At 35.9% G+C, this 13,487-nt stretch overlaps 1 protein-coding gene across 2 annotated transcripts; it reads right to left on the bottom strand.

Moving 5' to 3' along the window:
* Positions 1 to 8,129: 8,129 nt before the first annotated feature.
* Positions 8,130 to 12,776, bottom strand: LOC121780944. 2 transcript variants are annotated; one of them, XM_042178607.1, is made up of 8 exons: positions 12,624 to 12,776; positions 12,122 to 12,505; positions 11,830 to 11,916; positions 11,171 to 11,440; positions 10,442 to 10,612; positions 10,227 to 10,280; positions 8,835 to 8,981; positions 8,130 to 8,737 (listed from the first exon to the last, which is right to left on the bottom strand). In XM_042178607.1, exons 2-8 carry the CDS (start codon positions 12,305 to 12,307, stop codon positions 8,360 to 8,362), a joined length of 1,293 nt encoding a protein of 430 aa, XP_042034541.1. In that variant the 5' UTR covers positions 12,308 to 12,505; positions 12,624 to 12,776; the 3' UTR covers positions 8,130 to 8,359. The 2 variants fall into 2 exon arrangements, with proteins under 2 accessions (XP_042034541.1, XP_042034540.1); XM_042178606.1 differs by lacking the exon at positions 12,624 to 12,776 and having other exon boundaries at positions 12,122 to 12,608.
* Positions 12,777 to 13,487: the final 711 nt, after the last annotated feature.

Here is a 13,487-nt window from a genome sequence, read left to right as displayed (position 1 = left end):
AAAAAAACCAGGTGTGGAATTTATAAGTGGATATTAACTAAAAAAAAATCATTAATCCAGAATTTGCTGGCAGAAAATGTGATAGAATTCATATGTCAGCGAATTTAAAAATTGTAAAAAATGTCCTTCAAGCCATTTGGGCATTTTCGTCCAAAAAATAACTAAAAACATTGCATTTGTGATTATATTAGACATTAGGGTCCTCTAACGTTATTTTTTTTGTTAGAAATTTATAGCGTCACAACCAAAAATATTAGGGACTAATAAGACAATTCACTCTTTATTTTAATGATACGACTGATAACTCTTTTCATTCTATGACTCACAAACCAATGCATAATTTACAATTAAAGATTCTTACACTTAATTTTGGATTCCTACACTAAGTTATAAACTTTCCTAATAATGTTAAGAAATACTAATGGGTAACCTGTTTTACTAATTATACTCTAATAGTGAAAAAATATCGTGCATGCCAACGAAATTTGTGAATAAGAAATTAAAACAAAAAATTAAAATAAAATCTTGATTATTTATTTCTTAATTATTTGACCGATAGGTAATGATTAATCATTATTGCTTTCCTTGAACAGTTGAACCTATCGAATTAACGTGTAATGACTGTTAGTTAGTTGGTACTTATTAATTAACCATCTAATTTGCTATTAGGTGGAGCATGGGAAAATGAAATATTTCAAAAAAATTATAAGTTGGTAGGAACCTTTTCTAATGCTTATTAAATACTCCCTCCGTCCCATGCTACTCGCACTTTTCATTTTAGGCCGTAAATTTGGGATTGATTTTTTTTGTGTAATTAAAAAAGAATTTTAGGTGTAATGAGACATCACTTAATAAAAGAGCTCTTAACTTAAACTAACATATTAATTAAATGCATTAATTCTAACTTAAATTATAAATAGTGTAAGGACTTTGTGACGAGCCGAAAAGCAAACGTGCGAGTAGCACGGGACGGAGGGAGTATATAATCAAACCAAGAAAGGAGAGTGATCAATTGCTGACTCAATCTCTAATTGCTAACTACAACTAATTTCAAACCATAAAATTTGTAAAAATCTAGTAGTCTATAAATTGTCATGTGTAATTTCGTTTTATTATTATTTAAATTAAAAAAGATAAGAAAAACTATCAAAATTAGGATTGTGGACCAAAATGTCAATATAGTGTATTAAACATATCAATACTATTCATTGAATATATGTATTATATTGACATATTATCATAACTACATTGACATTGAGCTGTTACTTCAAAAATATGAAAATTCAAAAATAAAATTCAAATTTTGAAATCGGAACATATGCAAGTGAGATCTCGTTAGAATCCTTATAAAATTATCTTTAAATTGATATAAGTTGTGTAAAAAAATAATTTAAATTGAGATAGTTATAATCATTTAAAATTTGTAGATATTTTTTAAAAGTTAGTTATAACTAACTTTTGGTCAAGTGACATTAATACCATAATTGTAATGATATTCATGAATAAATGATCATGTGCATGGATTTTATGATTCAATGTCTATTATTTATTTATAGTTAGTAATTTAGGAATGAGTTAGCAATATAAGACACCCCTACATTACTATTAACTATATTGAAGAAATTCGGTCATACATTTAATAATATGACATTATTATATGTCTCATCAATTATTGTCAATTTGTCATCATAAGATCACGCCTTACCTAACTAAAAACTTTATTATTATTTTTTTCAAAATTACACTTTTTTAACTTCATTGCAATAATCCTCATATCCAGAAATCCTTGAAATTAATATAAACAATACAAATCAAATTCAATTATCAATCATCAATCACTTGTAATATTTCTTTCCTTTTAATACTTATAGTGTTGGAATAATGAATAATTAATCTGAGTAGCTTGTGCAATTGATTATCTTGTACATATAACACACCAAAAAATAACCATCGTAGTATAATTAATTATCGTCACATAGCATAAAATAAGGAAAAGACATAAGAGATTAAGAGTTATGGTAATATAAGTCGTAATGCCTTAAACACTACTCTAGCTTTTTATATAAGCACTCAAAAGTGTGTGTGTTTAATTGCTGGGGCCATAGTCCTTTAGGTTTGCATGTGCAATGTTGGTTGCATTTGTGCTTACTTTACCCCTTAAAATAACAAGCCTATCTTCAACCATTTCTTTCTTCACAACAGAAACTAAGTCTCAATGCATCCAATTTAAACAAAGCATCTAATTAACACTAAAACATAGTAAAATTAAACAATAAATGAACCTAAAACTAATTAAAGCATGAGAGAATTATTACAAGGAGAATTTAACAAAGAGTAAATTAATCACTAAAACGAAAACTCCAAAAACAATTAATTAATCTGTCAATGAAGAAAAAGAAAAAAAATGGAATTTATTGTATGTTGAAAAGAACATAGAGAAGAAATGAAAACTATGACAAACTTAGGTAAAAAAAAAAGCCAAGAAATTGTAAATTGAAGCCAAGCATCAGACTTGCCTAGAAGTTGCATTTTTCTGTCATGATCATGAAGAAAATTCAACCCCTTGGAGGCAATAGTTTATATGTAACATGTTGCATCCTTTCATGCCTCGACGGCGAAGCCTCTGCCGTCTCCGACATTATATTCCACCTGAAAAAAGTCAAGAATATAAGAAAAAAAGGTGAGAGAGAGAAAGAGGTGAGAGGTTTGGAAGGAGTGGATATTGGTACTTATAATATGGGAGAATGATTTTGCTTAGTATAAAGGGAAATAAGCAAAGGTCGACAGGTTGAAAGAGGTTGGATAGAAAATTAAATAGATAAATGATAATGATGTATTTCCATCTCACTAAGGGGGGCCTTCAATTAAAAGATGTTTTACTTTGTTCAAGTGCAAGAGAACCTTTTTGTGCAATTAAAGAAATGGTGGGACTTAGTTGTAGATTAAAGGGGGATCTGAGGAGAGCTCATGATAAAATGTGGGTCAATTCCTAAATTAAATGGGGGAATTAAAACAAAAGAATGATTGGAAAAATATTATTGGCCAAACAATGACTTAGAGAGAACAATCAAAGATAACGATTTGGGCAGTTTCGAGAGGATTTTCATCATATGCTATATGTAATTCTCACTTTTGAGAAATTCAAGAAAGAATTTTAGGTTGAAATATACTTTCTCCGTCCCAAGTGAGGTGCTTCTTTGAGATACAAGATTTTAAAAAGTGTTTTTTAGTGATTAAATAAAGAAAAATAAAATGAGAGAGATAAAAAAAATGTTAGTTTTTGAAAAAAAATGTATGCATCATTTTAGTTGGTACAACTCATAAAAAAATATAAATTACTTGAGGTGTGACAGAGAGAGTACTTCAAATAAGCTAGTACTTCAAATATATTTTGTATGTTAAGTGGAGAGAGTAAAATAAGAGAGAAGATATAAAGTAGAGATAAAAGTGTTTTCATTTGTAGAAATGGGTCATCTTGGTTGGGACAAACCAAAAAGGAAAGTGGGTCATCTTTTGTGGGACGGAGGGTTAGTTAAGGAATGAGAGGTAATGATACGACCATGGATGTTGTGCGTCAAAGGATTCACTCCAGACATGAACCATGGATAGATTGGGGCCCCAAGAATAGTGCAAAGTCATGCCAAGGAACTTAGTTGCATGAGCAAAATTCAAACAGTATTCTGCCTTTCTATATGATGTCCAACGCTCTTCAAAGTCCACCATTATCTTTGTCTTCGAAAGAGCTTCGAGTGAGTCCAGGGAGACTAAGCGGCCGGCTTCGCCAAGTGGCAATGCCAAGCTGTCCGCTTGGTACTCTGCCGGATTTTGGTGCAAGTTTTGCATTTAAAAGTTATTTTTAATACTTTATTTAGGAGCTAATATAAATAACCCGTTAGTTGATTTTATCACTTAGACTTTAATGAAATTGATATTGTAGCTATTGAGAGTGTTTCCCATTTAGGATTTTATCCAATTCCTATTTTTATAGGTTGTTTGGTTCATCAATGGATTTAATCAAGTATTGATCAAGTAGACATACACACCAAAAGATTGAAGTCATGTGAGAAGTGGAACTATGGTAGATCTAGCATAGTGAAAGTAGCCTAGGGTGTCTTTTTCCATCAATGGGTCTATCTTCTAATTCACATTCCCTATCTTCAATTCTTCCATAAATTTCTTTTGGATCATGTTTTTGAACGGCTAGATTCATTCTACCTTTGTTATTCCTTTTAATTTGTATTTTAATATGAGGTATTTCCTCTATTCCTTGTTAATTGATGTGTTTCTTTTTTACAAGTAATTTAAGAATTGTATGTTACATGGATGGTGAATAAAGTACGAGAGAATAAAGTAAGAGAGATGAAGATAGATAAAGTAAAAGAGATGATTACTTTTTACCAAAAATAAAAATGGTTCAATTAACTTGGAATTTCCAAAAAATAGTGAAATGACTCATTTAACATGGAACTGAATTAAGTACTCCCTCCGTTTCATAGTAATAGATGCGTTTCTTTTCGGCACGGAGATTAAGAAAAATTGTGTTAGGTGAGTAAAGTAAATGGAGAATAAAGTGAAAAATGAAAAAGATAGAGAGATGAATAGAGAATAAAGTAAGAGAGAGTAAAGTAGGTGTGGAGAAATATGTTGACTTTTACTAAAATGTGAAATAACTCTATGTTACGGACTCAATTCCCACATCGGTTGTGAGAACAACTGATGTGGGGTATATAGACTAAATGAGCTCTCTCTCCTAACAGGCTAGTCTTATGGGATGAGTTCTCCTGTTTGGTCTGTATCAATTGGTGCTTTCATTGAGAGCTCAAACGGCTCGGAGTGGTGACCGGGCAAAGAACTCGCCGTGACCAACGAGTGCATTTGGGACCGCTCGGAGTGGTGGGCTGTTAAGGACATAAATCCTTAACGTCGATTTCCACACAAAATCAAGAAACGGGATGTCTTCGTTGTCGAATGCCCAACGTTGGGTCGTGACTTGGACGGCAAAAAGGGGCAGCTGAGTGCGAGATTTACTCGTCGGCAGCCTTAGGAGATGTTTCTTGTTTGCTACTCAATTGAGCCAAAATAACGATAGTTTCATATATTAATTGAATGAATAAAATGATAACAACCTATCCATATTTATAATACTAGAATACTAGCTTATGGAACAAGAAACAAATATAAGAAAAGATATGCAAATCCCTAATATATCTAAACTAATTAATAACGATAGAATACTCGTATCAACTCCCCCACGGTTAAAATCCACCTTGTCCTCAAGGTGGGAACCACGAACCAAAGACGAGAGTTGAAAGCAAAAGCTTGGCGAGGCGTCTCCTCCTCGATCAAATGCATACCGAATAGTTGGACGTGTCACTTCACCTTCTCCATCAAAAATCATCAAGGTAGGATCAAACCAGTCGTCAAAATTCAGCGCTAAAACGTGAAGCTTGTTAACACGTCCCCGAACTCCCAAACACGCCGAGTAATTTCACAGCGGGACCATCCGTGCATCGATGGCAAGCAATGTTGGTCGCTGAAACATTCTTGCAACATCACTATCATGCAACTCTCCATTTTCACCCAAACAATTCTCAATAACATCTTGGGACGTCATTCGAGCAATGACAGCCTTCTTCACTTCCTCAATGGAATCAGCCTCCTCTACATCGTCTAATAATGCCTCTTCCTCCGTCTCTTTACTCATATCGGGGCTGCACGGTGGGTTGATTTCATCAAAAGATGGAACTTGTTGATCTTCGAGTCTGCCATCTCTACCTTCCCTAGATCCTCAATTCTCACCAAGCAAGCCACGATCCATGAGTTTCTTTGCTACTGCTTCTAATATGGAGTTCTCTGAATCACAAAGCTCTGCATCTAATAGGGAGTCCTCTGAATCCCACAGCTCCCCGTCGCCGTCTCGTGTTGGCGAATGGGTGTGAGTAATGACCTCTCCATAACATCTGCCCTCATCTACCTCACTCCGAAAGCGATCCGGCAGTGGTGGCTGCGGCAAAAGGTCCGAATTTTACAAACCCCCGGTCAAGGGGATCCACATGTGTTGGTGGCTCATGTGACGAGTATTCCTGTTGTTTCGGTGGGTCCCAACAGGTGGGCTGATGCAAGAGCGGCGGTTGTCGTCGCAGAGGCCATCCGGTCGGGGGCCGTGACTTGTAATCTGACACTCGCAACTGAATGCACTTTTTTGGCGGATCAAATCTGTGGCGCACGTCCTCCTAAAATTCCCTCCACGTCACCACTGGATTATTCTCACGGTAATTGAATATCCATTCTGCAGCCGGTGGTCGAAACAGCATGACCACATAGTGTAGGCGTTCGGACTCTGCCATCCCCAAGTGGTCGAAATAATAATCGACCCTCGAAATCCAATTCGTCGCGTCCGATCCGTCAAAGTGAGGAGCCTTCATGGAAAGCTCTTTCGGTCTTTCCGTCTTCCGGGTACCGTGATCTTGCCGAGGAAGGGATGAGTCCCAAGACGTCGGGTGGCGGTACCCCCAAAAACTCGTGTCGACATCCCCCAGATATCGATCCCGCGGCCTGTCCCAGCACGTGCGGTGCCGAGGCTAGGGGCGATCGCAGTACGGTGCCCGATGAACGGTCCGCTGTGGAAAACGGTCGTCGCGCCTATGTAATGCATGGGCAGCGCCTCGTCGACGACCGTGGATGAAAGGCCGGTGGACACCGTCGTCTGCCGCCCAAGCGTCGCGCTGGGAGTGATACCCCTCGTCATCAAGTTCGTCCGAGAAATCGGGGGGATCAGGTTCGGGAACGCGCGACGCTTCCAACTTCTCCAGCCTGAGTTCCATTCTGTCAAATCGCGCCAAGATCTTTTCCAACCCGGTGGAGGAAATCGCGACTGTTCCTGCCACATCGTGCGGTGCCTCGGCGGCCGCCTGGAAATCACGCCGCGGATATCGCAGCCGATCGTCGCCGCGTGCGCTTGTGGACGCGCGGCGCGAAGAGTCTCTGATCAGGACATGCGTGTTGCCTCCGGTGTGGATCCCCGTCGGCGGTATACTTTCATTCGATCCAGTCATGGTGAGCTCTAAATGAAAGCACCAGTTGTTAAGGACCTAAATCCTTAACGTCGATTTCCACACAAAATTAAGAAACGGGATGTCGTCGTTGTCGAGCGCTCAACGTTGGGTCGTGACTTGGACGGCAAAAAGGGGCAGCTGAGCGCAAGATTTACTCGTCGGCAGCCTTAGGAGATGTTTCTTGTTTGCTACTCAATTGAGCCAAAATAACGATAGTTTCATATATTAATTGAATGAATAAAATGATAACAACATATCCATATTTATAATACTAGAATACTAGCTTATGGAACAAGAAACAAATATAAGAAAAGATATGCAAATCCCTAGTATATCTAAACTAATTAATAACGATAGAATACTCGTATCATGGCCGGGCAAAGAATCCGCCGTGACCAACGTGGCCGTGACCAACGAGAACTCGGAGTGGTGGCCTGGCAAAGAACCAGCCGTGACCAACGTGGCCGTGACCAACGAGGACGTTGGCCATGGTCAAATGTTACGGACTCAATTCCCACATCGGTTGTGAGAACAACTGATGTGGGGTATATAGACTAAATGAGCTCTCTCTCCTAACAGGCTAGTCTTTTGGGATGAGTTATCCTGTTTGGTCTGTATCACTCTATTAGTATGGAACGTACCAAAATGGCAAAATGACTCTATTACTATGCAACGGAGGGAGTACTTTTTCACATAGTTCAGGAATACGAGGTAAATCCTGCACCATTTCTCTTATTACACTGCGACCCCGAGTTATAGTTAGGCTTCAACTCTAACCCCCTTAATTCCCCTCGGACCAATGTGGTCCCTCTGATTCTCTACATCTTCAAAGTGAACCCCATTATTTTAATTCATTAGTTCTACTTTTATTATTATGATCGAAGTTGACTTTGAAATATATGGCGCAATTTAGGATGGTAAACATTAAAATCTATAATCTCCTTCTTATACGTGCTCACGGTTCTATTTTATGATATCAAAAGTTATACACGATTCCATTAATGCCTTTATAAATCTCATTTCGTCGTAGATGATAAATTAAAACAAATAGTAAAAGAAATCGATAACACCAAGTAAAAGAAATACTAATGCTAAACAACCACTTTAAACGATTAATAATGACCTTTTTTTACAAAATAAATTATAGCTATTTCCTCACCTGTTTTATGCTTTAATAATTCTACATTTCTTCCCACCAACTTGAAAACCCAAACGAGCAAAAACAAGGTTGGAAATAGCACCAATTCTACAAATCTTCAGCAAATTAACAAAGAATTTGGAGTTTGGGCCGGGCTACGTTACAATCACGGGCATTGTGGGCTTTTTCCAGGCCCACCATAGTAAAAATGTGTGCCCCATTCATTGTTGTAGGAGCTTTTGATGTTGTAGCAATTGGTGTTCTCGGCTAAGGTTGATATATCCCGGGCCGAGCTGAGGCTGTTGTCCGAATCCACGATCTCTAGATTTCTAAAATAACTCGCTTTTCCAAACCCTGCTTCTGCATAATGGCCCGAGCCCATTTGGGTCGAGGTGTGTTCGTCGTTGGCTCTGGAATTTACGACCTCGCCTCCCCATTCAACCATCGTGGCCCGGTCCGTTAGATGGGTGAATAGCTCAGTGGGCCAGTAGCCCACTAATGTGTTATCACCAAAGTTCATCCACCAATTTCCCAATTTAGGGTCCTATTTTCAACAATTGGCCAGGGTTATTAGGTTATACTATTATCTTACTTCTTTATCTTTGCAATTTAATGAAAATATTGTGAGGAGTGAATCAAACCTTCCAAATGGTGATAGTGATGTCGAATTGATTTCCGCCTGCGGATGACACCGGTGAGATGGCGGCCCCGATGGCTATCCGGCTATTTGTTTGTATGAATCCGGAGCATAGGAGGTTGTAGCATCCTGTTGCTTGATATGAATCGCTCTATCCAACAAAATATATTATTAACAATTATAAATTGGAAATTAGTTTACCTCTAAATTGGATCCAATATTTAATATGCACATAGTTTCTTTAGCTATCCATAACCACTACTCCAAAATTCACAGGATTATGTTTGATAAGTAGAAAATGTTCCTTGCTTTTTGATTGTATAGATTTCCTTTTTTCGGTATTTATTTTATATTATTTTTAAGAATTTGATTTGAGTATACAGTTAATTGGAGCCCATTTTTCTATTTAATAAGAAGATTGTGCAAAATACCATTCATCAATGCTTAGGCAGTAGAAGGGTTAAAACTCTTATTTTCAATAAATTATATTTCCCGGATTTATATTCTTTTGATTTCGTGAATCACTGAATTTCTCAAAGAGATCCAAGTATTGTTTCTTAATAATTTATATATGTGGACCTGGAAACAATTATATCGATGCAGGGGGATGAAATGTCCCTTTTCATGAGTAAATATTGCTATAAATATATAGTCCTTGACAAGTACAAAATCAAGTTCGTATGTCTATGGGCCCTCTATAGAAATCTCAAGTCTCAAATATTTAACTAATTTAATTAATTGATTGCTAGTATAGTAGAAGTTTGATTCTCTATATTCTTAATTAGTATGAGAAATTAGTGAAACAATATAAGCCCTGTTATTAAGTGTATATTATGATGACATGCCTCAGACATACTTTCATATAAGCCATGTTATTAAGTGTATATTATGATGACATGCCTCAGACATACTTTCAAATTTTCCACAAAGCTCAAGATTTTTATCTCACTATTAATTTTTATATGGAATATTTTAGTAGAATTGTTATACACATATTAATTTATTATAAGTTAGTAGTTATTTCAAGGTTGTGTGGTAGGTGGGTGTGAATTAATTAGCCGAACTTTTGAATTATATTAGCTAGAATATCATATACTAAAATAGATTAGTTCTTGATTCCACGTAATATAAATATTAGGAGTAAGACACCTACTAAATAATTAAATTGACTTATCAAGTTATGAACCAATTTGGTTATATTTAATTATGTAATCTTATATTGGTATGACAGAACCAACAATAAATTTCCTCAATCTTGACAAATGACTAGATTAAACTTAAATACAGCCATTTATTGTTAACAAAAATTAATGAGTTTTTTTCAAAATAAAATTTATTTGTTAAAGAAAAATCAATACAGAGAATTCAAAATGAAAGTGAAGGAGAATTAACGTACCGTCCAATAAGTGAAGAGTCTTGGCCTGCTATCACCATACAACTCCGGACTGACCTGACTAATACAACCCATCAAAGCTTCAGAATTTCTATTTTTTCTATTTAAATTAAATAACTAAACAATATTTCACTATCAAAATATACAAATTTCTTAGAAGGCCAAAAATATTTCACTATTAATTAGTATATTTATGAATAGATGACACATTAGGGTACCTGCCAACCAGCTTCAATACTGTTGAGGTCGGAGCCATCAAACGAGCCGGAGAGAATCCAAACTTGCGAGAGGCTAAACTCGTTCACCTCTTCTATCGATGGGTCCCACACGTTTATTGTCGCTTTTGCCCCGTACACTTCTCCCGATCCTGTCGTGTATGCTATCGCATGCTTCATTCAATTCGTTAATCACAAATTATATTCTATTCATTAATCACCAAATTAGTTATATAAGTGTAAAGTCAGTTTCAACTTCAACAATATAAAGTGGACATCTTACTAGCTCCGGTGTGAAACAAAATAAATTTAATATAAACAAATTAAGAAACTTAATCATTCTCTAACAATAAAATATTTGACTTTGGAAGTCTAGGTTACCAGCGGCGTATCCAGGATATTTGATTTGGGGGTGCGGAATACATGACCAATAATTATGTAACTCATTAAATTAAGATAAAGAAAGAGAAATGGAACATAAAAAAATAAATGAACCAAAACTTGAGAGTGGTAGGACTCAATCTTTGGCCTACCAAGTGAAAATGTTGTTGCTCTGCCACCTAATCTCTTGTAATTTTAGTTAATTATACCTCAATACTAGTATTAAGTACGAAGTTTTGGGGTATTATATTATCTTTTCTGGTAATAATTGATAGAGATCCTAAAGTATTTATAAATTTTTACTATTTTTTGACTTACAATCAATGCAAGTGGAATTAAATTAACACATACCTCGTGGCCATTGCCACTAACAACATCGGGAGCGTCGGCGCGGCGGCTAAGTGTCGCAGCCGCCGCGTATCTCGATGATTTCTTGCCAAAATGATAGACGGATTTAGCTCTCAGCACGTCGCGCGCTGTGCTCCGCCGTATTGGCACAGTGCCCTTGGGGCAGCGCTGCCCCTTTTGATGCCACATTTGCCACACACTTCTGTTGCCGTTGTCTCCTCTTACTCCTGTTTCCGCCATTTTTAGCCCTTTTGGCATTTCCGGCGGAATTTTCTGCATTAATTATTAATTTATTTTGTAAATATAACATTAAATTTGAAGTGGATTCCAACCTAGACTTTTCTATTCTAAATTAATTACACTACTACCAGACCAATACACGTAAAAGTAAAACTCATATAATTATTTTCTTTAATTAAAAGGTAAAACCCTTATTATTATTGAATCATTATAGAGAGTTTGTTGTATTATTTTGACACTTGCAAGAATATTTGGATGTACAAAGAGAGAGAGAGAGAGGTGGTTGGCAGTTAAGGAATTTATTGGACAATAAAGAGACAGTAACAAGTTGGAAAAAAAAGCCTGCCTTTGCGTTACGTTTCCAAAATTTAATAAAAGGTGTATTTTTTCCAGCTAGAAAGGAAAAAAATTAATTAATTTACCTGGATTTTGTGATTCTTGAGAAGAGGATGATCCAAAGCTGGCTGTTTTCTTTTATGAACACAATCAATCATATCTCCATCTGGGCTCTGAAAATGCACAAATTAATATGAGCATCAAATTAACAACTCATGCATATACAAACATTTTATCAATGTCATCAATTTTACAAAACAACATAAAAATCAAAGCTCGATTCTGGTCTATTTAACCAAGCTTTGGTTTTAGCGTATACGGCAAGAAAATAATAATAATTCTGTCGTAGCATAACATTCCTCTATATATGTAGATTACCTGAATGGTGAGGAGAGGGGGCTTATTGATTCTTTCCAAATGCTTATGAATCCTCTCAAGTCTCAAGCTGCTAACTTGTGTGTATTTGGTGTAGTTTAGAGAAGTGGGTTCACATTTTAGAGAGAGAAATGCAAGAAACAATAGAGCAAGAAGAGACCAAAATGGGAGGGGAAAAAACCATTTCATCTTTCAGAGCAAAAACACACACAAAAAACACAAACTAGAGCACCATTAGTAGATAAAAAAAACTAGAGCCACCTCTTAACAACCCCAAAAACAGGCCAAACAGCAAAACTATATATCTCAGAAAAAGACCTCTCTCTTGAATTGAATTGAAGGTGCACACAGTTCCACACACATTCACCACATCCAAATCATGATTGCCTGCAGAAATGTGTGTGTGGATATGTTATGTTATACATCAACACAAAGGAAAGTTATGAAAGAGAGAAGAGAGAAAAAGAGAAGTATAATGAGTGAAGTGTAAATTAAGGAGACCTACCCTTCTCATCCCTTCTTTATTGCACTCAGCCACCAGTTGTATAATAAAGCACATATATCTACCAATCTGACTATCTTCCCCTCGCCATTTATTTCTCTCTAGATTTCTTTGGCCAATTATGTGGAGTTATTGCACCTGAGGAAATTTGGCCTCCATCTGAGCTGTGACAGCTTATTAATTGACTAATAGTAGTGCTTAGTGTTAAATTAATTTTGTGTTGATTGAATCTTGCAATCTCCAACAGTTGAATTTGAATTGAGGCGCGCGTGTATACTAAGCTGGAATACGTGCACTTCTAACACTAATCAATGACCATTGGATCTTGAAATAAGCAGGCGGACAGGATTAAAACTTTTGAATTTCAATATATTGTACACAAAAAATATCTATAAATTGGTAAAATCTGCATTCTAGTTTTTGTAGTTCTGGTGATGTGAACATATGATGTTACAAATATCTGCATAATAACGTAAATATATCAACACATGTTATATTGACATATATGATACATATTTGATATTCAAGTATTATTGAAGTATTAAAAAAATACAAATGAAAATTATCAAATTTTATCATTCGTACATATGCAATTAGGATATCGTTAAAATCATATAAAATTACCTTTTCATCTTGCAAACATATTCAACATTCAAACATATTCAACGTCAGCCACTGTGTTTGACATATTCTATTGACGTAAATCTTTAAATCTAACGATGCAGATCATAGTTTTGAGTTTGTATAAAAGATGCCGTTTACAGATTATAACTACCTAATTTGATATATATCTTTTTGAGATAGAAAATAGTTAGTTTTACTTTTAACTAATAATTAAAATTAAGTTTCCGACAATACCTCTGACAA

Source organism: Salvia splendens, chromosome 20 (genome assembly GCF_004379255.2).
Source record: "Salvia splendens isolate huo1 chromosome 20, SspV2, whole genome shotgun sequence".
Lineage (NCBI taxonomy): Eukaryota > Viridiplantae > Streptophyta > Magnoliopsida > Lamiales > Lamiaceae > Salvia > Salvia splendens.
The sequence above is the reverse complement of the archived record's forward strand: the minus strand, read 5'-3'. Positions and strand labels throughout refer to the sequence as shown.

Coding starts and splice junctions, on each gene's coding strand:
- LOC121780944 (XM_042178607.1), bottom strand. CDS start 12,307: ATGAAATGGTTTTTTCCCCTCCCATTTTGGTCTCTTCTTGCTCTATTG. Junction 10,613..11,170: donor TTAGTGGCAATGGCCACGAG/GTATGTGTTAAT, acceptor AATTGAATGAAG/CATGCGATAGCATACACGAC. Junction 8,738..8,834: donor TCACTATCACCATTTGGAAG/GTTTGATTCACT, acceptor TGTTGAAAATAG/GACCCTAAATTGGGAAATTG.